The sequence below is a fragment of the Aotus nancymaae genome, unplaced genomic scaffold (assembly GCF_030222135.1).
Source record: "Aotus nancymaae isolate 86718 unplaced genomic scaffold, 86718_ANA_hifiasm-v0.15.2.pri h1tg000067l, whole genome shotgun sequence".
NCBI lineage: Eukaryota > Metazoa > Chordata > Mammalia > Primates > Aotidae > Aotus > Aotus nancymaae.
The window spans coordinates 33,416,506-33,440,478 of NW_026988482.1; the positions used below are offsets into that span (position 1 = coordinate 33,416,506).

Consider the following 23,973-nt stretch of genomic DNA (forward strand, 5'->3'; position numbering starts at 1 on the left):
GCATTTCTCCTAATGCTATCCCTACCCACTACCCCATGACAGGCTCCAGTGTGTGATGTTCCCCACCCTGTGTCCCTGTGTTCTCATTGTTGAACTGCCACTTACGAATGAGAACATGTAGTGTTTGGTTTTCAGTCCTTGTGTTAGTTTGCTGAGAATAATGGTTTCCAACTTCATCCATGTCCCTGCAAAGGATATAAACTCATCCTTTTTTATGGCTGCATAGTATTCCATGGTGCATATGTGCCACATTTTCTTTATCCATTCTATCATTGATGGGTATTTGGGCTGGTTCCATGTCTTTGCTATTGTGAATGGTGCTGCAGTAAACATAAGTGTGTGTGTGTCTTTATAGTAGAATGATTTATAATCCTTTGGGTATATATACAATAATGGGATTGCTAGGTCAAATGGTATTTCTAGTTCTAAATCCTTGAGGAATCGCCACACTGTCTTCCACAATGATTGAACTAATTTATACTTCCACCAACAGTGTAAAAGTGTTTCTATTTCTCCACATCCTCTCCAGCATCTGTTGTTTTCTAACTTTTTAAGGATCACCATTCTAACTGGCATGAGATGGTATTTTTTTGTGGTTTTGATTTTCATTTCTCTAATGACCAGTGATGATGAGCTTTTTTCCATATGTTTGTTGGCTGAATAAATGTCTTCTTTCGAGAATTGTCTGTTTATTCCTTCACCCACTTTTTCATGTTTTTTTTTTTCTTGTAAATCTGTTTAAGTTCTTTGTAGATTCTGGATATTAGTCCTTTGTCAGATGGATAGATTGCAAAAATTTTCTCCCATTCTGTAGGTCACCTATTCACTCTGATGATAGTTTCTTTTGCCGTCCAGAAGCGCTTTAGTTTATTTAGGTCCCATTTGTCTATTTTGGCTTTTGTTGCCATTGCTTTTGCTGTTTTAGTCATGAAGTCTTTGCCTATGCCTATGTCCTGAATAGTATTGCCTAGGTTTTCTTCTAGGGTTTTTATGGTTTTAGGTCTTATGTTTAAGTCTTTAATCCATCTTGAGCTAATTTTTGTATAAGGTGTAAGAAAGGGATCCATTTTCAGCTTTCTGCACATGGCTAGCCAGTTTTCCCAACACCATTTATTAAATAGGGAAGCCTTTTCCCATTGCGTATTTTTGTGAGGTTTGTCAAAGATCAGATGGTTGTAGATGTGTGATGTTATTTCTAAGGCCTCTGTTCTGTTCTATTGGTCTATAGATCTGTTTTGGTACCAGCACCATGCTGTTTTTGTTACTGTAGTGTTGTAGTATAATTTGAAGTCAGGTAGCGTGATGCCTCCAGCTTTGCCCTTTTTGCTTAGGATTGTCTTGGCTATGTGGGCTTTTTTTTTCCAGTTCTGTCCAGGAATTTATCCATTTCTTCCAGATATTCTAGTTTGTGTAGAGGTGTTTGTAATATTCTCTGATGGTAGTTTGTATTTCTGTGGGATTGGTGGTGATATCCCATTTATCATTTTTTATTGCATCTATTTGATTCTTCTCTCTTTTCTTCTTTATTAGTCTGGATAGTGGTCTATCTATTTTGTTGATCTTTCAAAAAACCAGCTCCTGGATTCATTGATTTTTTGAATGGTTTTTTTGTGTCTCTATCTCCTTCAGTTCCGCTCTCATTTTGTTATTTCTTGTCTTCTGCTTGCTTTTCAATTTGTTTGCTCTTGCTTCTTTAGTTCTTTTGTGATGTTAGGGTATCAATTTTAGATCTTTTCTGCTTTCACTTGTGGGCATTTAGTGCTATAAATTTCCCTCTTCACACTGCTTTAAATGTGTCCCAGAGATTCTGGTATGTTGTGTCTTTGTTCTCATTGGCTTCAAAGAACATCTTTATTTCTGCCGTAATTTCGTTATTTACCCCATAGTCATTCAGGAGCACACTGATCAGTTTCCATGTAGTTGTGTGGTTTTGATTGAGTTTTTTAAACCTGAGTTCTAATTTCACTGCATTTTTGTCTGAGAGACTGTTATGATTTCCATTCTTTTGCATTTGCTAAGTAGTGTTTTACTTTCAATTATGTGGTCAGTTTTAGAATAAGTGTGAGGTGGAATGCTGAGAAGAATGTATATTCTGTTGATTGTGGTAGAGAGTTCCGTAGATGTCTGTTAGGTCTGCTTGGTCCAGAGCTGAGTTTAAATCCTGGATATTCTTGTTAATTTTGTGTTTGGTTGAACTGTCTAATATTGACAGTGGGATGTTAAAGTCTCCCACTGTTACTCTGTGGGAGTCTAAGTGTCTTTTGTAGGTGTCTAAGAACTTGCTTTATAAATCTGGGTGCTCCTGTATTTGGTGCATGTAGATTTAGGATAGTTAGCTCTTCTTGTTGAATTGATCCCTTTACCATTATGTAATGCCCTTCTTTGTCTCTTTTGATCTTTGTTGGTTTAAAGTCTGTTTTATCAAATACTAGGAATGCAAACCCTGCTTTTTTTTTTTTTTTTTTTTTTTTTTTTGCTTTCCATTTGCTTGGTAAATATTCCTCCATCCCTTTAGTTTGAGCCTCGGTGTGTCTTCGCATGTGAGATGGGTCTCCTGAATACAGCACACCAATGGGTCTTTAAGCTTTATCCAATTTGTCAGTCTGTGCCTTTTAATTGGGGCATTTAGCCCATTTACATTTAAGGTTAATATTGTTATGTGTGAATTTGATCCTGCTATTATGATGCTATCTGGCTATTTTGCCCATTAGTTTATGCAGCTTCTTCATAGCGTTGATGGTCTTTACAATTTGGCATGTTTTTGCAGTGGCTGGTACCGGTTGTTTCCATGTTTAGTGCTTCCTTCAGGAGCTCTTGTAAGGCTGGCCTGGTGGTGACAGAATCTCTCAGCATTTGCTTGTCTGTAAAGGATTTTATTTTATTTTTATTTTTATTTATTATTTTTAAATTTACTTATTTTACTTCAAGTGCATACTATATCTGGCATTTCTCCCCATGTTATCCCTCCCCATGCTGCCTTCCCTCCCCGCCCCCCATTGTCTCTCCCCTACCCCTCCCAATTGTCCCCTGTGTGTGATGCTCCTCTCCCTGAGTCCACGTGTTCTCATTGTTCAACACCCACCTATGAGTGAGAACATACGGTGCTTGGTTTTCTGTTCTTGGGTCAGTTTGCTGAGAATGATGGTTTCCAGATTCATCCAAGTCCCTACAAAGGACACGAACTCATCGTTTTTTATGGCTGCGTAGTATTCCATGGTGTATATGTACCACATTTTCTTTGTCCAGTCTATCATTGATGGCCATTTGGGTTGGTTCCAGGTCTTTGCTATCGTACACAGGGCTGCAATGAACATATATGTACATGTGTCTTTATAGTACAGTGATTTATAGTTCTTTGGGTATATACCCAATAGTGGGATTGCTGGGTCAAATGGAATTTCTATTTCTAGATCCTTGAGAAATCGCCACACTGTCTTCTACAATGGTTGAACTAATTTACACTCCCATCAACTGTGTAAGAGTGTTCCTATTTCTCTACATCCTCTCCAGCATCTGTTGTCTCCAGATTTTTTAATGATCGCCATTCTAATTGGCGAGATGATATTTTAGTATGGTTTTGATTTGCACTTCTCTAATGACCAGTGATGATGAGCATTTTTTCATATGTTTGTTGGCCTCATATATGTCCTCTTTTGAAAAGTGTCTGTTCATATCCTTTGCCCACTTTTGAATGGGTTTGTTTGTTTTTTTCTTGTAAATCTGTTTTAGTTCTTTGTAGATTCTGGATATTAGCCCTTTGTCAGATAGGTAGATTACAAAAATCTTTTCCCATTCTGTTGGTTGCTGATTCACTCTAATGATGATTTCTTTTGCTGTACAGAAGCTCTGGAGTTTAATTAGATCCCATTTGTCTATCCTGGCTTTTATTGCCATTGATTTTGGTGTTTTAGTCATGAAGTCCTTGCCTATGCCTATGTCCTGGATGGTTTTGCCTACGTTTTCTTCTAGTGTTTTTATGGTGTTAGGTTTTTTTGTTTAAATCTTTGATCCATCTGGAGGTAATTTTAGTGTAAGGTGACAGGTAGGGGTCCAGTTTCTGTTTTCTGCACATTGCTAGCCAGTTTTCCCAACACCATTTATTAAACATGGAGTCCTTTCCCCATTGCTTGTTTTTGCTGGGTTTGTCAAAGATCAGATGGTTGTAGATGTGTGGTGTTTCTTCTGGGGTCTCTCTTCTGTTCCATTGGTCTGTGTCTCTGTTTTGGTACCAGTACCATGCTGTTTTGATTACTGTAGCCTTGTAGTATAGTTTGAAGTCTTTTATTTCTCCTTCACTTATGAAGCTCAGTTTGGCTGGATATGAAATTCTGGGTTGAAAATTCTTTCCTTTAAGAATGTTGAATATTGGCCCCCACTCTCTTCTGGCTTGTAGGATTTCTGCAGAGAGATCTGCTGTTATTCAGGTGAGCTTCCCTTTGTCAGTAACCTGACCTTTCTCTCTGGCTGCCCTTAACATTTTTTTCTTCATTTCAACCTTGATCAGCCTGACAATTATGTGTCTTGGGGTTGCTCTTCTCGAGGCATATCTTTGTGGTGTTTTCTGTATTTCCTAAATTTGAATGTTGGCCTGCCTTGCTAGGTTGGGGACGTTCTCCTGGCTAATATTTTAAAGAGTGTTTCCCAGCTTGGTTCCATTCTCTCCATCACTTTCAGGTACATCAATCAAACGTAGATTTAGTCTTTTCACACAGTCCCATATTTCTTGAAGACTTTGTTTGTTCCTTTTCACTCTTTTTCCTCTAATCTTCTTAATTTATTTCATTGAGTTGATCTTCAATCTCTGATACCTTTTCTTCCACTTGATCGATTTAGCTATTGATACTTGTATATGCTTCACAACGTTCACATGCTGTGTTTTTCAGCTCCATCAAGTCATTTATGTTCTTCTCTAAACTGGTTATTATAGTTAGCAATTTATGTAACCTTTTTTCAAGGTTCTTAGCTTCCTTGCATTAGGTTAGAACATGCTCCTTTAGCTTAAAGGAGTTTGTTATTACCCACCTTCTGAAGCCTACTTCTGTCAATTCCTCAAACTCATTCTCTGTCCAATTTTCTTTCCTTGGTGGCGAGGAGTTGTGATCCTTTGGAGGAGAAGCGGCATTCTGGTTTTTGGAATTTTCAGCCGTTTTGCGCTGGTTTCTCCCCATTTTCGTGGATTTATCTAGCCTTTGGTCTTTGAAGGAGTCTGGTGTCAGCAAAGGCAGCAGGTAGACTGAGAATCAAGTAATAGTGAGATTAGCTTGACTGGCAGAATGGTGAACACTGGAGAGGAATGAAGTAATGTGAGATGGGCCAGTGAGGCCGTGTTTCAGAGCATCTGGAGAGGGTAAAGCATCACTGTGGTTCTTAAGAAAAGAATGTACAAAAGCAGAGTGTTGAGAAGTTTGGACTAACCATGATGCAGGAATATTTTGGGGTGAGAGATGGGGTTGGTCAGGGGAAGGAAGCAGAATGGAGAGCACCAAGGCATAGAAAGACTAGTTCGGTCCCTGTCAGTCATCTAAGTATGAAGTAAGAAGGGCTGGCTAGGAAGCTGATGTAGGAAGTAGAGTGTAAGGGACAAATCCAGTAGATACATCATGTGGTGAAACACTGTGGCTTGGTGAAATGAAGGTTATAGGGTATGGAGGTTTCTAGATAACCAATCATAATTATTAACCTTATTATTATATGAGCACTATTATTGTTGTATAAATGTGGTTCCTATTCCTAAAAGACTTCATATCATGCGCCAATCCCAACCATTCAGCTGGTTCATCAGTCAGCAATCCCAGTGACCCATTCTTCCCCACACATGCTAAGTACCTATCATGTATCAGATTCTGGGCTTGGCTCCAGGGATACAGACATAATTAAGACATTCCTTCCAGCCTGGGAAGGAAGGCAGACATGTGGTATATACCTAATACAGTTACTATAGAGGGCACTCATGGCGGGGATGTGGGGAGGTTTGGGAAAGCCTTATCTGAAAAAACATTTTAAAAATCGTATTATGGTATTATATACAAATATAAGCCAAAAAGCACCAAAAGTTTCATACAAAATACAGTTCTTTGTCATCTTACCCTTCATCTAATCATACTGTCAACTCATTTAACTGTTTCTTCCCTCTGTATTTTAAAATTGATTCATCAATTTTAGACACTATCTACTGACTTCCTAACAAGGTAGACAAGACTTAGCTAACTTATACACTCTGCTTCCCCTACTTCATCCTCCCTGGATAATTATTTGCTACTCTCTCATTTGCTCTCATTTTTTCCCCTTAAGGTCCATATTCTGTGTTTTCTTTCTTGTGACTATGTAAATACTGTGTACAACTGAGCCAAGTGGCTCTCTATGATTACCTTTTTCTTCCTTATATAACTTCAAAAATATTTTTAACGTTAATCATTGCTTTTTAAAATTATCTGCTTTATTTTCTTTGACCCTAAGTCTTCCCATCTAGGAAAGACTTGGAGGTGACATCTGAGTTTGGTTTTGAACAACAAATAGATTTACCAGGACCAGAGTGGCATGGATATGACATGCTGGGCACTTCTTCTCAGGGTCCTGCCCCTTTATTACCCACTTAGACAAACTCCAGCTGGCTACACTACCAGCTCTGCTTGGGAGTCAGTTCTGACCTCCTTAAAACTCTGAGTCCTAAAAGACCAGACCCTTATCCACTATATATTTTTCTTATCCATCATGGTCATGCTCCTTTTAGTTGTCAACCTGGACTCATGCTTCATGGAATGTACTAAACAAATAAGGGTATGCATATGTGTGTGTATATGAACACATGAAGATGTGTGTGTATGTGTGCTGAGTGTGGACACTGAGTATATGGGTGCCTGCCTACACACATACACTCAATCTTTCATTTTATAATCATCCGACAAAAAATGTCTGGAAATTGATTAACTTTATTTAATGGAATCAATTTCCTGGGAATACAGATGGGGGTGGTTTCTAAAAAAGATGGAAATCACTTTCACAAATCCCCCTTGGCTAGAGGAAACAAATTATTTTTTAATTTAGTTGATATTGATAAAGCTTCCAATTTTTATATGCTTCAACAAATAACTCATTGTTCTTATAAATGCTGTGATGTATTTTCTGAAGTATTAGCAAAGTGTATAAACTCTACTACCAACAGGTGGATTATCTGAATTATAGCTGAAGTTTATGAAATACTATTTTCACTATTCTTGATGATATTCACTCTTAAAAATCCCTTTTTGACATTTTTCTTGATCTCTAATTACTATATTCCTATGTACAACTCTAGTCCAGCAGGAAAAAACTCGATCTAAAATGTCCATAATTATTAGTCCTTAAGAAGTATGTACCAGAAAGACAGAAATCTGATAGAGAAAAGACAGTTCTATTTAGTATGTTGCTTGGATTAATAAGTGAGCTTATGCTCTTTATTTCCAGTATGAAATTTTGCATAAAGGAGTTGACTGGCAAAGGGTGACAGAATGATTCAAAGCATGAATTTCTAGTTTTTACCAACTCATGTTTGGAGTATGGCTTTATGATACTGTTGAAAGGTGTGCATATTCTGTGAGCACACATACACACCCCCGACACGTTCTAGTGCATGAAATAATAAATCCTTGGGAGCATATTTTTGATTCCATATGCTCCTGCTGTCTGCCATTACTATAGAAGAGATCTCAATAAATGAGTTACATTTGTCAGTACAGAGAAAGCTTGTGTTACTAACAGTGTACAGTTCTAGGTAGCACTGTCCTTCCAAAAGGAAATGACAAACAAGAAACCACAATTTCATACCGTCGCAATCTTAAAGTACATCTCTTCTCAGAGTTTTAGAACCTCATTCTGTTTTCTCATTTCCATAATGGTATACAGAAACCAGGGTCTTATGATGTTTATTATCGTGCCTTTAAAAACAATTTTTCAGGCCGGGCGCGGTGGCTCAAGCCTGTAATCCCAGCACTTTGGGAGGCCGAGGCGGGTGGATCACGAGGTCAAGAGATCGAGACCATCCTGGTCAAGACGGTGAAACCCCGTCTCTACTAATACAAAAAAAATTAGCTGGGCATGGTGGCGCGTGCCTGTAATCCCAGCTACTCAGGAGGCTGAGGCAGGAGAATTGCCTGAACCCAGGAGGCGGAGGTTGCTGTGAGCTGAGATCGCGCCATTGCACTCCAGCCTGGGTAACAAGCGCGAAACTCCGTCTCAAAAAAAAAAAACAAAAAAAACAATTTTTCAGGCCAGGCGTGGTGGCTCATGCCTGTAATCCCAGCTTTGGGATGCCGAGGCAGGTGGATCATGAGGTGTGGAATTCAAGACCAGCCTGGCCAATATCATGAAACTCCGTCTCTACTAAAAATACAAAAATTAGCCAGGCATGGTGGTACGCACCTGTAGTCCCAGCTATTCATGAGGCTGAGGCAAGAGAATCGCTTGAACACGGGAGGCGGAGGCTGGGTTGCAGTGAGCCAGTATCACACCACTGCACTCCAGCCTGGGTGACAGAGTGAGACTCCGTCTCAATCAATTAATAAAATTGTTCACTTTAGTTATAATTCCTCAATAGAAAATCAACTTACAATGACCTTATTCATCTCCATCACTACATTGTGGTTAATAAGTGGTGTAAGCAGAGATTGAAATTGTAATTTTATATTCACGAGATTAGAAGAAGCAATTACCTATGACTAACATATTAAAAACAATTTCCCTAGGAAAAGCAAATCATGACATGTCCTTCTGTGGAGAGAGGGGATGAGAGGAAGGAAAGCTGGGGCTGCCAGAGCTGCCTGAGCTTGCTCTTCGCTGAACCAAGAAAGGGCAATTTTCCTGTAGAAGTATTGTCACAATACCTGTTCAGCACTCCATGTGTACCTCTCAATTCCTACCCACATGGAACAAACTATCTCTTTCTGAAATCACAGTTCCATCCTCAAGGCACTCTTTCACCATGCCCCCTAAAATTCTTACTTATGAAAAGTACTTACATTCTCTGCATTTTCCATCAATGAAACCTAGCTTTTCTCCGAGATATTACTTCTCCTTCAACTCTGGAGTAGTTCACTTATGGAGTTCATTTGTACTTCTATAGCCCTCTATTTTGAGGCCCAGGGGCTGGGAGGTAGTAGGAGAGGGTTTGTGTTTCTGATTTGGAATTCTATCATCTTTGAAGCCCAAGGCATTGCAAAGACAGGCTCTACTACCCTTTTAGCTTCAACAATCTTCATTCAAATCATTCCCCGGTCATTCCTGTCACTCCTACAGATGCAACCACACCATCCTCTATTCACACTCCTGAACAAAGCTGGAACCAGGTTCATCTCATCTTCTAACATTCCGTTAAACATCCTAATGGTCCTTTAACTCTCTTTCCTTTAACTCTCTATTCCAAATCCACTCATAGGGCTACATCCTGAGACTTAACTTCATTATTCTGAAGCCATTTACTTTGAAAAGTTTTGAATTGGACATTATTTTAATTATCAAGTCACAAAGTCTATTTTTAATCTGTCTGGCAACTGCTTCTAGTTAAACCATAGTGGCAACTCCTTTGAAATATATTCTTCCCAGGGATGCACGAGTTTGGGCTCTGGAGCCAGACTGTCTGGATTTGGATATCAACCTCACCACTAATTATATAATGTTCCCAGCTACTGAACCTCTCTTAGCCTCCTTTTCCTCATTTATAAAATGGCGATAATAATGTACATTCCTCACAGAGTTGTTTGGATTAAATGTTTAAGCACATACAAGCACTTACAATAGTGCCTGGTACATCATTCATGCTCAATAAATGTCAACCACAAAATCTTTCAGGCTTTCATACTATGAAATGCACAGATGTTAAGGATATAATTCAATTAGTTATGATCATATCATACACCTGAATACCACATCCCATCAAGATACAGGATGTTTCAATCACCCCAGACAGATCCTGTGCAGCTTCCCAAATAATCCCAGAACTCACCCCTCGTAGGGGCAACCACTGATTTCTTGCACCTTACATTGTGTTTGTTCTATAATTTTATATAAATGAAATTACAGTAAATGGCGTCTTTCACTTATCATAATATTTAAGGCTCATCAGTGTTGTGTATATTGGTAGTTTGTTCTTGTTTTGCTGAGTATTTCTGACTTCAGTTTTACTGATATTCCCCAGTGTTTAACCTGGTGTTATACCCATCCAGAGAGTCTTTTATTTCAGATACTGTATTTTTTTTTCAGTTCTAGAATGCTAATTTCTTTTAAAAAGTTTTTAAATTATAGATTAAGCTGTACATGTCTAGATTTGTTACATGGATATATTGCCTGACTTTTAAAGTAGCCAGTGCCTATTGCTTCCCTCTATATGTACATGCGTATCCATTGTTTGGCTGCCATTTGTGAGTAGGAACATGAGTATTTGATTTTCTGTTATTTTGCTTAGGATAATGGCCTTCAGCTCCAACATGCTGCTGCAAAATACATTATTTCATTCTTTTTTTAATGGCTGTGCCATATTTCATGGTATACATACCACATTTTCTTTACTCAGTTATCTGCTGGTGGACACTTAGGTTTATTCCATGTCTTTGCTATTGTTAATAGTTCTGTAATAAACATATGAGGGCAGGTGTCTTTTTGATATGCGGATTTCTTTTCCTTTGGTAGACATCCAGTAGTGGGGTTGCTGGGCCAAGTGGTAGCTCTATTTTTAGTTCTTTGAGAAATGTCTATACTGTTTTCCATAGAGGTTGTGCTAATTTATATTCCCACCAATAGTGTATAAGCATTCTCATTTCTCCATAACCTCACCAACACCTGTTGTTTTTTGACTTTTTAAAAATAGCTATTCTGACTCATGTGTGATGATCTCATTGTGGTTTTAATTTGCATTTCTTTGATGATTATTGATGCGGAGCATATTTTTTCATATTTTTGTTGACCACTTGCATGTCTTCTTTTGAGAATTGTCTGTTCATACCCATGGTTCACTTCTTAATGGGGTTATTTGTTTTTTTCTTGTTGAATTATCTGATATCTTTATAGATTCTAAATTTTATTTTTATAGCTTTTATTTCTCTATTTATGTTCTCCCCTTGTTTTTTCATTATGTACATATTTTCTTTAAATCCTTTACTTTATTTATAACGGTTATTTTAAAGCCCTTGTCTCCTCATCCTATTAATCTTTGTCATGTCTGAGTCTATTTCTAGTCACTGACTTTTTTTCTCCTGGTTATGGGGTTTTCCCACTTTGTCTATCTAGAAATTTTATTTTCATTATATACTGGACATTGTGACTACTGTGTTGTTGAATTTCTAGATGTTGTTGTCTTTCCTAAAAGAGTTTTAAATGTTGCTCCAAGAGAAAATTACTTTACTTACAATCATCCCCAACTTGGCTAGAAAAGTCTGATATTTTCCTCTACTAGCACTTATAAGACTAGTTTGGTGTTTACCACAGCCCATTATCAGTAATTATTTACATGTTTGCCTTTTCTGCCATATTATAATCTCCTCAAGGAGAAAGACCATGTTCAATTCACCTTTGGATTCATATCATCTGGCACAGACCTTGGCCGACAGCAGGAACTCAATCAATATTTGTTAATTAAAATAAACTGTAAGTTCAGAGGTTTATCATGACACTGTATTTATTGGTTAACAAATATGGATTCATGTCAATGGAAAATAGTAAAATAATAACAACATCAACTAACACAGACTGAGCACATACTATGACTATGGCACTGTTATAAGTCACAACCTACTTAATCCTAACAACTGGTCTATTAAGCAGGTACTATTATTGTACTGTCTAACTGTTAAGGAAAATGAATCAGAGAGATCAACTGATTTGCTCAAGGGCCTGCAGTCAGGAAGTGACAGAACCAGAATCTGAACCCATAGAATCTAGCTCCAGAGACCACATGTTAATACTAACAGCATCCTGCCAATTTAAGTATTTCAAAACTGGGGTGACCCTAAAGCTAAGTAATCATGTGTTTTCCAGAATAAACTTATTTTGAATTAATTGTGCCTACTTAATCATTCAGGATCAGCAGAACGCATAAGACAGTTCTCCTTTCCCCAAATTTCTTCAGTACCCATATTAGACTGAGAGGTAAGTAGGAAAAGAAAAAATGTATTTAAAAATAATAATCAGACTAGGCACAGTGGCTCATGCTTATAATCCCAGCACCTGGGGAGACTGAGGCAGGCAGATCAGGAGTTTGAGACAAGCCTGGCCAACATGGTGAAACCCTGCTCTACTAAAAATACAAAAATAAGCCACGTGTGGTAGTGGGCCCCTATAGTCCCAGATACTCAGGAGGCTGAGGCAGGAGAATTATTTGAACCTGGGACGCAGAGGTTGCAGTGAGCTGAGATTGTGCCACTGCACTCCACCCTGGGCGACAGAGTGGGTGAAGAAAAAATAATAATATTCACATAAATGAGATGAAAACATTTAAAAACTCTCAAGCAAGTACCATTAACATAACAATGGATTCTAGGTTAGAATGATAACATTAAGAACGATAATATTAAGAGACATTCTCTAATTGCTTCTTGTACGTATCTCTAAATGACCTTTTGCCTGAATAAATCTGCATCCTCCATTCCCTTCTCATTCAATGACACTCAAGAAATTAAACACTATTAAAAACCTCAAACTTCCAAATCATTGGCTCTATGGGAAAAATGATCTATGAAGGGAAGCTTTAAAAACATTATACCAGACTTCTAGTTTGTAATAAAAGCTATAAAATATTCCTTTAGAGTTGTGGTTCAAGATGGAACAGCTCCTAAAGAGTAATTTTATCCATTTAAATGACAAATACTGGGTATCTGAATTCTAGAGGTTACTAAAAGATTTTGGCATTGTAATTTATCATATCACTTTGTTATATCTCCAATGAATGATTTATGCTGAATGATATCTCATAATTGAACTTCCTGTTCAAATGGAATTAAATTTACTGTACTTTAATACATACTTTGGTAACGAGACATTGATGTTCATCTGATACCAGCATCAACTAATTGAAATTACATTACAGTAGTAAGACTGATTCCAGTGAGTCTCAACTAAGTGGGTACTTCTACTATTTAATCTGATAGTTTTTAATTTTTAAAATTGATCTTGCCATTGAAAACCCAAGTTAAAAGCATAAATTGTTATAATTTACATGTTAAAGGGACTCTTCACAACTAAAAATAACATGCAATATAAAAATTTTTATTTGAAAGGTTAAACATTTAAAGGCATTTATATAAAATGGCTTATATATAAATATTCATATTGATGTGGCTAGAAGAATATTAACTTTATTTGCAGCCTTGGGCTACGTAAAGGCTTTAGCTAAAAAACCAAGGCGAAGTGGACCATTTGGCAATTATCCTGTAAATCAAGGGTTCCCGATGAACACCTAGAGGGCCCTGGCAGAAAACTGAAATGAGTGAAGCAAGAAAGGTCTGAGTCCACTTGTATACCTTATGCGTAAAGAGGATTCAACTTCACAGGAGAGCTTACACCTTCTTAGAAATGTGCCATTACTACTTAGCTCCCACCAAGAGCTTGTATGCGATAAAGCAGGTTCAATGTTGAGAAATCTGACTTTTTTCAGGGGAGGTCTGAAATTAGGAATTTTACATGAAATTTCCTGATTTATAAATGCTAGCTGAAATGCTTTTAGAATGCTGTTTTGGGGTCTGCCAACAAAATATCCACTAGTTCCTAAGGGGTAGAAAGAAGTGACAAGTGCTTTGGCAAAAACAGAGAACTGGGGCCAATACAACATCAACACCAGGAAGGCCTCTTAGGGATGGCATCTTGAATGAGTGAGATGCTTTCTGCCACCTTGCTGCTTTCTGGAAATTTCCCCAAAAACACAAGTCAGCTTTAATTAAATAAGGGCTCACTGGGAATAGAGTATAGTAGTTGTGGAAAGGAAAGACCTCTGCTGCCAAGCACCTCTTGGATTAGGAGGAATAAGAGCAAGTTTTCAAACCAAATTTCTTAATATTTGAATATTCCTGGGCATTTGTGGAATCACCAAGCACATTTAAAAAGTTTATATAATTTGGCCATGATAAACTCATTATTTTTTCTCCTATGTCAGGAGATATATTAAGACTTGCCAATTTGTTCAGTAAACATTTATTGAGCACTTACTATATGCCATGCACTGATAGGGACTAGAGATGACATGCTTATAATCTACTAGGAAAAAAAGACAAGTAAACAGATTATTAAAGTGCAGGGTGAAGAGATATTATGAGGCTTATGAAACTGTGAATAGCAATGATGAGCTATGTCCAAAATATCTAATCCGCAGAAGGGAAATCATAGTATGTTTCCTGGAAGAAGTAGCATCTATAGATCAGATAGAACTTACAATCCATATCTAGGGCTTACTCTATGCTAGGCACTATTCTAAGAGCTTTATGCTTATTAATTCATGTAAATCCCCACAACAACCTTAACGGTATGCATACTTCATATTGCCTGCATTTTATAGATGAAGAAAATGAAACAGGAACTTTGCACAGGATCACAAAACCCCTACGTACTATTTACATCTTATATATGTAATAAAATATAGAGTAATTAGAACATATTACAAGTAATTATGACTTGATGATCTCACTAGGTTGGCATATGGGCCTGAGGAGAACACCATGGAAACAAATGCCCTATCTGGTTCTTATTGTTTAGCATTGATTCAAATTTTTTCTAGATTTACCCATCAGAAGGAAAGTTCTAGATATGCTATGATTGTTTTGCTGTTTAAAATTTAGCATAACATGAGCTGAAGTCACCTAGAGTAGTCGCCAATATGATTTCTTTATATTAACTTTCTTGTCTACATCTTTTTTTTTTTTTTTTTTTTTTGAGACAGAGTTTTGCTCTTGCCCAGGCTGGAGAGCAATGGTGCGATCTTGGCTCACTGCAACCTCTGCCTCCCGGGTTCAAGCGATTCTCCTGCCTCTGCCTCCTGAGCAGCTGAGATTACAGGCATACATCACCATGCCTGGCTAATTTTTGTATTTTTTAGGAGAGACGGGGTTTCTCCATGTTGGTCAGGCTGGTCTTGAACTCCTGACCTCCGCCAGCCTTGGCCTTCCAAAGTGCTGGGGTTACAGGCGTAAGCCACTGTACTTGGCCTCTCCTTTTTTTATCTCAATTGAGCCACTTTCCCAGGGGTAGAAACATGAGGAAGACAGATGAATTGAAGAGGGTTAGGAAACATTGTTCCACGGTACCTGTTATAGCTCCTTTCTTTATAGTTTAAATACTAAATTGTTTATGTCATTACATACCTGGCACTGTTAACACATAACACATATTCATCTGAAAAACTCATTTATCAAATATGAAAGATCTTTCAATAAAGTTCACTTCCTATCTCATCAAGATACTTGTGTGGTTTACTTATAATAGATAATATTTAGTTTTCAAATACTGGATTTCCATGAATGTACGCTGTCTATGGGGGTTATAGCCACATACATAATGCTCAGATTTTGATGAAATATCTAAACTTCAGAGTTAGTTAACTGACAAGGGTGACTGAACTCACAAAAGCAAGGTAGTGACAAATATGATTTATTAACTACACACTGAATAGTGTATTTGTCTCACATGGGCTTTAACTCTTAGAAACCACCTAATACTGAACTCTGAACAATATTACATGAATAAGGAAATCAATACCTAAACACAAAAGGATGAATACAATTTTATTTGTAAGGTTTCTCTAAATGTCTTAAATGGTTTAACTCCAATAACTGGAGTATTCCCATTTAATGTTCAAGCGTTTATGGATATTTAATATTAAATGAATTTTTAAAACTTCTACTGCAAACAGAAACCATCCATTTATTCCATAATCCAGCTCATTTTTATTACAGGGTTGCAAATCTCCAAATTTATGTTTAATTCCCATTCTTACTTATGTCTACAAGAACAGCAAGCCCAGTGGATCTGCCTGCTGAAAGAAATGGTCAGTAGGCACTCAATGCTGCCATTTTCCACTCTCTTAGCTCATGGCCCTGTCTCTTTCCTAATACACCAGAACTTCTTATTGAAGTTACTTATGATTACCATGCTCTCTAAACACTTTCCATTCTCAACTATTCTCCCTTATTGGAACCTCCTTGGTTCTCTTCAGCAACACTAGATCACTTGGCTTGTCTGTTCACTTCACGCAGCTACCCTTAATGCTGCTTGTTTTCTTCCAGGAGCACTCCTCTCCCATTCTCCAACTGGTTAATGCTTCCTGTCTTTCAAGGCCAAGCTCAGGCACTGACTTCTTCACAGGGCCTTCTCTGACCACTCTCCTTTTACTCTGTAGTTCATTCTGATTCTTGCTCTCACAGAATGTACCACACACTCTATGGAAAAGGTCTGTTTACATATATGTCTTGGCTCATCTGACTATAAGTTTCTGATGTTGCTTCACATCCATTTCTCCACTGCTCCCCCAACCAGTCCTAACTAACCCTAATCTAGATAATTTGCAAATAGCTTCCTCACTTCCAATTTCTACCTGCTCCAAATCATTGCAAATATTACTATCAGATTAATCTTCCTGAAGCACAGAAGTGACTGTGTGGTCCTTTCCTAGCCCAAAAGCTTTAATGGCTTCCTTTTCTCTACCATAGTAGTTCTCAAAGGGTGGAACATATACCATTTGTGAAATGATTTTAGATGGTATATGGGTGTGGCATTAAATAACTCTGGATCCTGGAATAAAAAATGTTCCTTTATCAGTTTTCCTTCAGTCCTAACTGACCGGGAGAATGCTCGAACATGTATCTAATCCTTGATAAACTCTTTTTAACAAACAGCAGAACTCAGGACAGAACCTTAAACAAGAAACAATTCCCAGTTATACTTTAAAATATTGTTTTGTTTTCAGTATGTTTATTTTTATGTTGTATCTTTGGAAAATTACACTGGTTTTCCACTTACAAAACTAATATAAAGTTTTCTCTTAAAAATAAATTTAAGAAAAAAAAAGAAGAGAGTTGATTTAAAGGAAAGTATCAAGTGCATTTCAGAATGGGTAGTACATAAACGGCACTGAGAGTAGTACTGAAATGACTGAAGTTTGACAAAGACTTGTCAGGAAAATCAGGCCCTTCAGAAGTTACACAACATACTTAAAATCTCTGAACCCATATCAGGCTCTTGTACAGTAAGATCAATGTTTCTTTAGGGCTCTCTATCAACCTGGCAACCATGATTAATTGTTTGCTGTTCTCGGGAGGTTACCTCTTTCCAGCCTCCATGCTTCTGCCCATACTGTTGCTTCAGCTGGAATGTTTGGCTTCCTTTCTCTTCCTGTTGAAATGTTAGAGTCCTCTAAAGTCCACTCTAAGTGCTATCTCCTTCAGAAAGCCTTCCCCCATCCCCAGTCAGATGGATTCCTTTCCCTTTCATAGTACCAATAGCACTTTTTTCTCTCCACTGTGCTTTGTACCACAGTTTTGGTGATTTTATAGGTGTTCAAATAATTATGTTATTTCACTTAAATGTTAAGCTCTTTCAAGAGAGGGGAAGGAAGGCCATGAATTTTATTCATTTTTTTATACCACCATGGTACTTAACAAAGTGTCTCACATAAGGAGTCAGCTCATAATTAATATTTGCTGAATTGAATTTAATATTTTAGGCAACATTCATGTGATACTTACAATCTTACGTTTGATCATGAAGAGTGGAATTTTTGCATGAAGAGGAGTTGAGGATAGTTCCTTATGGACCGTTGATAAATATAATCTTCGTTTGATGTTCCCTAAATCAGTAATTCTGAAAAAATAGAGGAGAGAGGACAGAAAGAGTCCCATCAATTTAGTAACCACTTCTTTGGATAATCATCAAAATGATGTAATTTATCATATACACCCTAACAGGAAGATCAAACATAGAATTTAAGAATTGCCTTTTTCTTTCAAGAAGTAATAAAATGTCTTCCTTAAATTCAAAGTGCTCAGAAGCCTGAATATATAAATTCACTTAATATGCTAATTTATTTCAGTACTCTACACTAGATTTCCACAGTCCTCTAGCCTATGAAAAAATTCAATTTGGATGAACTGAGAAACTGCTAGCCTTTAATAACCATACTTGTTTCAGCCCCTTAAGCTTGTGTTATCTTGGGACATACTGTCACCTACTAAATAGGAAAACATTATAGGTTTCTTCCCCTAAAAATGCATCTGTCATTTTATATAGGCTCTTAGTCTGCTTAGAGACAGACACAAAACACTGGCTGTCGGTTTTACTTCCTAAGCACACATCTTCCAACCAGAATTATAATACACAACTTTATGGCTCACTATTCAGGTCAATCCAAAGTGATACCAAGGACACTGAATTTGAACACCTTTAATAGATTTAGACTATGACCATGATCACGAAGATTAGGTTTGCTTCAAATTGATAGAGGCTTATTTTTATGTTCTGCTTCCTTTAGGTCTCAGAGGTAACACAGCAGGCTTAAAGTCTCCAAACCTGTCTCAGGCTGCTCTATTATAGAATTGATGCTTCTTTAAAAACTTTTTATTTGAGAATGATTTTTCTCCATTATGAGGAGAACAGTTTGTTTAGACATATTACACTGCTAATTTTCTACATTTTATAATCCCCCAAGAAGACAACATTTCATTCAAATGCACTGCTGTCAATATTTATAACGTACTTAACTGTTTTTAAAATTAGCATTGTCTTTTCTATAGCACTTCCATTCCTCTTCCTTCCCATTTTTCTAATCTCAGTATTGCTTCCCTCTAAAATACTCTACATATCTTTCAGTGAAAAAACTATCATTAAATAATGTTAAGAATAAATACAGTAAAAATTAGGTGAGATGATTTCAGAGTACACCCCAGACCTAAAAATTCCACCCTACTTGCACTAAATGATATAAATTGATTTAAAAAGCAAAGTCTTTCAATCCATAGTCAGAGCTAATGTTTAAAATGCAGAAGTATTAACACTATGGCACTATTATACCCTGACGTATATACATATACGTAAACATGGTATTGCATTTACCCTAAGGCAGTGTCTTCAAAGTGGGATGAACAAATGGGAAGGAGGGGTGATATGCAACAATTCACTGAAGTGCAGGAAGAAAACATTAGAAATTTCACCTCATCTTCTTAAAACATTATTTTTGTGTACATCTCATTTTCCAGTAGTATAATAACATATTTATATATTTTCAAAATAAATGTCCCTATATGGCAAGTAGGTACAAATATTTTACTAATGGGGTACATGAATCAAATGTGTTTTGAAAATCTTGCCATCTGGGATGCTATTAGGTCTCTTCTTCAAGTTCTGATTGGGAAATAAAAAGAAAGACTACGAGGATTCTAGAAAGGAAAAGGGAACAAAAAGAGGGACTGCATTAACCAAAAACTAATCCATCACAGTTTTATTAAAGGGTTACTGTGTTTTCATGAATAAAATAATTTTTTTTTTTTGAGATGGAGTTTTGCTCTTGTTGTCCAGGATGGAGTGCAATGGTGCAATGGCGTAATAGTGGCTCACTGCAATTTCTGCTTCCTAGGTTCAAGTGATTTGCCTGCCTCAGCTTCCTGAGTACCTGTGATTACAGGCACCTGCCACTACACCCAGCTAATTTTTGTATTTTTAGTAGAGATGGAGTTTCACCATGTTGGCCAAGCTGGTCTAGAACTCCTGACCTCAGGTGATCGGCTCGCCTCGGCCTCCCCACATGCTGGGATTAGAGACGTGAGACACTGAGCCCAGCCAAACTACATATTTTTAGTCTAAATAGTTAAGAATCAAACTCCGAACAGAGGAATAATTGGGTATACTATAACTTCATATGGAACTACAGGAACATTCATTAGTTTGTTCACACATTCAACAAAGACTGAGCCAGGAAAACTGCTGGGAGTACATCAGGGAGACAGTGATGAAAAAGACAAAGTTCCTATCCTTCTGGAGCCTCTATTCTTACGCAAAAGGTAGGTGAATTTTCATGAAATACAGATTACCATTATTTATACTAGTGCTTTCTGTGTCCTAAAGAATCCTTACCCAGGCCAAAGTTGCACAAATACTTTCCTATGTTTCCTTCTATATCTTTATAGTTTGTTTTTACATTTAGTACATATCAAATCAGTTTCTGTAAGTTGTGTGACATAGCGGGTGGAGTTCTTTTCTTTCTGTGTTTATCCAATTGTCTCAGCACCATTTATTAAAGATTCTCCTTTCTTCACTGAAATGCCCTGGTATTTTATTGAAAATCAACTGATCATAAATATATGTGTATGAGGTTGTATTTCTGGACTGTCCATTGATTCTTTTTTTTTTCCATTAATCTGTTTGTCTATTCTTATATCAATAATACACTATTTTGATTACTGTAGATTTAGAATAAGTCTTGAAAACAGGTAAAGAAACTCTTCAACTTTAGTTTTGGTCAAGATTTGTTTGGCCTTTGCTTTTTTATATAGATTTTAGAATACATTTATTATTTTCTATTAAAAAAGGTGTTGAGGGTTTAACTTGGATTGTGTTGAATCTATAGATCAATTTCAGAAGAATGATATTGATCATGTCTACTCACATGATATGTATCTCCATTTATTTAGGCCTTGTTTAATTTCTTTCTTAATGTTTTATAGTTTTCATATTAGAAGTCCTGCATATTTTTTGTTAAATTTATTCCTAGTCTTTTGCATTCTGACACAATTGAAAATGAATTTGAAATTTCATTTCCCAGTCATTTGCTTCTGGTATATAAACATACAATTGATTTCTCTATATAGCATTTGTTTCCTGTGACCCTGATTAATTCACTCTTGAGTTCTAGTACTTGTTTTGTAGATTCCTGAGGATTTTATACATAAATAATCATGTATGGAGTCAATAAAGACTGTTTTACTTCTGCTTTGCCAACTTTGTACCTTTCATTTCTTTTCCTTGCATTACTGCAATGGCTAGGGGCTTCAGCACATCTTAAATAGAAATCATGAGAATATATACCTTTGCTTTGTTCCTAATCATAGGGAGAACGTGTTCATTATGTCCTTATTAAGTATATTAGATGTAGTTTATTTTATCACACTGAGGATGTTCTCTTCCATTCCTACTTTTATAGATATTCTTTTTTCAATCATGAAAAAGTGGAATTTTGTCAAATGCCTTTTCTACACTGGTTGAAATGATCTTGTTGGTTTTCTCCTTTATTCTGTCTATATATTGAATTATACTCTTTGATTTTAAAATGTGAAACCAACTTTGTATTCTTAAATTAAATTTCAGATGGGCTAGTATTTTGTTGAAGATTTTTATGCTGTGAAAGAAAAGTAAAATGGTAAAAGAAGATGGTCGAATAAGAACAGCTCTGGTCTGCTGCTCCTAGTGAGATAAATGCAGAAGGCACGTGATTTCTGCATTTCCAACTGAGGTACCCAGCTCATCTCACTGGGACGGGTAGAGAGTGGGTACAGCCCATGGAGGGCAAGCTGAAGCAGGGTGGGGCATCGTCTCATCCAGGAAGTGCAAGGGGTTGGGGAACTCCATCTCCTAGACAAGGGAAGCTGTGAGAGACTGTGCTGTGAGGAATGGTGCATTCCAGCTCAGAAACTATGCTTTTCCCAAGGTCTTCCTAACCCACTGACCAGGGGATTCCCTCGGGTGCTGATGCCACCAGGGCCTTGGGTTTCAGGCACAAAAGTGGGTGGCCATTTGGACAGACACTGAGCTAGGTGCAGGAGTTTTTTTTTGTACCCCAGTGGGGCCTGGAATGCCAGCAAGACATAATTGTTCACTTCCCTGGAAAGAAGGCTTAAGCCAGAAAGCCAAGGGGTCTACCTCAGTGGATCCCACCTCCATGGGGACAGCAATCTGAAGTCGACCTGGGATGCTTGAACTTGGTGAGGGGAGGCGTGTCCGCTATTACTGAGGCTGGAGTAGGCGATTTTCCCCTCACAGTGAAACAAAGTTGCTAAGAAGCTTGAACTAAGCAGTGCCAACTGCAGCTCCACAAAGCACCTGTAGCCAGTCTGCCTCTCTAGATTCCTCCTCTCCAGGCAGGGTATCTCTGAAAGAAAGGCAGCAGCCCCAGTCAGGGGCTAATAGATAAAACTCCCATCTCCCTGGGACAGAATACCTGGGGGAAGGGTGGCTGTGGGCACAGCTTCAGCAGATTTAAACATTCCTGCCTGCTGGTTCTGAAAAGAAAGTGGATCTCCCAGCACAGTGCTCAAGCTCTGTTAAGGGACAGACTGCCTCCTCAAGTGGGTCTCTGACTCCCAGGCTTCCTGACTGGGTGACACCTCCCAGCAGGGGTTGACAGACACCTCATACAGGAGACCTCTGGCTGGCATCTGGCAGGTGCCCCTCTGGAATGAAGTTTCCAGAGGAAGGAACGGGTAGCAATCTTTGCTGTTCTGTAGCCTCTGCTGGTGATACAGGCAAACGGGGTCTGGAGTGGACCTCTAGCAAACTCCAGCATACCTGCAGCACAGGGGCCTGACTGCTAGAAGGAAAACCAACAAACAGAAGGGAATAGAATCAACGTCAACCAAAAGGACATCCACACAAAACCCCATGTGAAGGTCACAAACATCAAAGACCAAAGGTAGATAAATCCACAAAGATGAGAAAAACCCAGCCCAAGAAGGCTGAAAATTCCAAAAACCAGAATGCCTCTTCTCTTCCAAAGGATCACAACTTGCCAGCAAGAGAACAAAACTGGATGGAGAATGAGTTTGACGAATTGACAGAAGTAGGCTTCAGAAGGTGGCTAATAATAACTCCTCCAAGCTAGAGGAACGTGTTCTAACCCAATGCAAGGAAGCTAAGTACCTTGAAAAGGGTTAGACGAATTGCTAGCTAGAAGAACCAGATTAGAAAAGAACATAAAAGACCTGACAGAGCTGAAAAACACAGCACAAGAACTCTGGGAAGTATATACAATATCAATAGCTGAATCGATCAAGTGGAAGAAAGGATATCAGAGATTGAGGATAACTTAATGATATACAATATCAATAGCTGAATCGATCAAGTGGAAGAAAGGATATCAGAGATTGAGGATAACTTAATGAAATAAAGTATGAAGACAAGATTAGAGAAAAACAAATGAAAAGAAACAAAGCCTTCAAGAAATATGGGATTATGTGAAAAGACCAAACTAAGTTTGACTGGTGTGCCCGAAAGTGATGGGGAGAATGGAACCAAATTGGAAGACACTCTTCAGAATATTATCCAGGAGAAGTTACCCAACCTAGCAAGACAGGCCAACATTCAAATTCAGAAAATACAAAGAACACAACGAAGATACTCCTTGAGAAGAGCAACCCTAAGACACATAATTGTCAGATTCACCAAGGTTGAAATGAAGGAAAATATATTAAGGGCAGCCAGAGAGAAAGGCTGGGTTACCCACAAAGGGAAGCCCATCAGAATAACAGCAGATCCCTCTGCAGAAACCCTACAAGCCAGAAGAGAGTGGGGGCCAATATTCAACATCCTTAAAGAATTTTCAACCCAGAATTTCATATGCAGCCAAACTAAGCTTCATGAGTGAAAAAGAAATAAAATGCTTTACAGACAAGCAAATGCTGAGAGATTTTGTCACAACCAGGCCTGCCTTACAAGAGCTCCTGAAGGAAGCACTAAATACGAAAAGGAAAACCCAGTACTAGCCACTGCAAAAACATACCAAATTGTAAAGATCATTGCCAGTATGAAGAAACTGCATCAACTAATGAGCAAAATACCCAGCTAGCATCATAATGACAGGATCAAATTCACACATAACAATATTAAACTTCAATGTAAATGGGCTAAATGTCCCAACTAAAAGACACAAAGTGGCAAATTGGATAAAACTTAAAGACCCATTGTGTGCTGTATTCAGGAGACCCATCTCATGTGCAAAGACACACATAGGCTAAAAATAAAGAGATGGTTGAATATTTACCA

General features: G+C 37.8%; 1 protein-coding gene across 8 annotated transcripts in view; it reads right to left on the reverse strand.

Annotated features, from left to right (window-relative positions):
* CFAP20DC (CFAP20 domain containing) overlaps positions 1–23,973 on the reverse strand; it is a 350,823-nt gene that overhangs the window by 201,438 nt on the left and 125,412 nt on the right. For all 8 annotated transcript variants that reach the window (XM_012462831.3, XM_012462830.3, XM_012462834.3 and 5 more), the window contains one exon: positions 17,694–17,808. In XM_012462831.3, the coding sequence (XP_012318254.1) occupies positions 17,694–17,808 (115 nt within the window). The remainder of the gene's footprint in view (positions 1–17,693; positions 17,809–23,973) is intronic.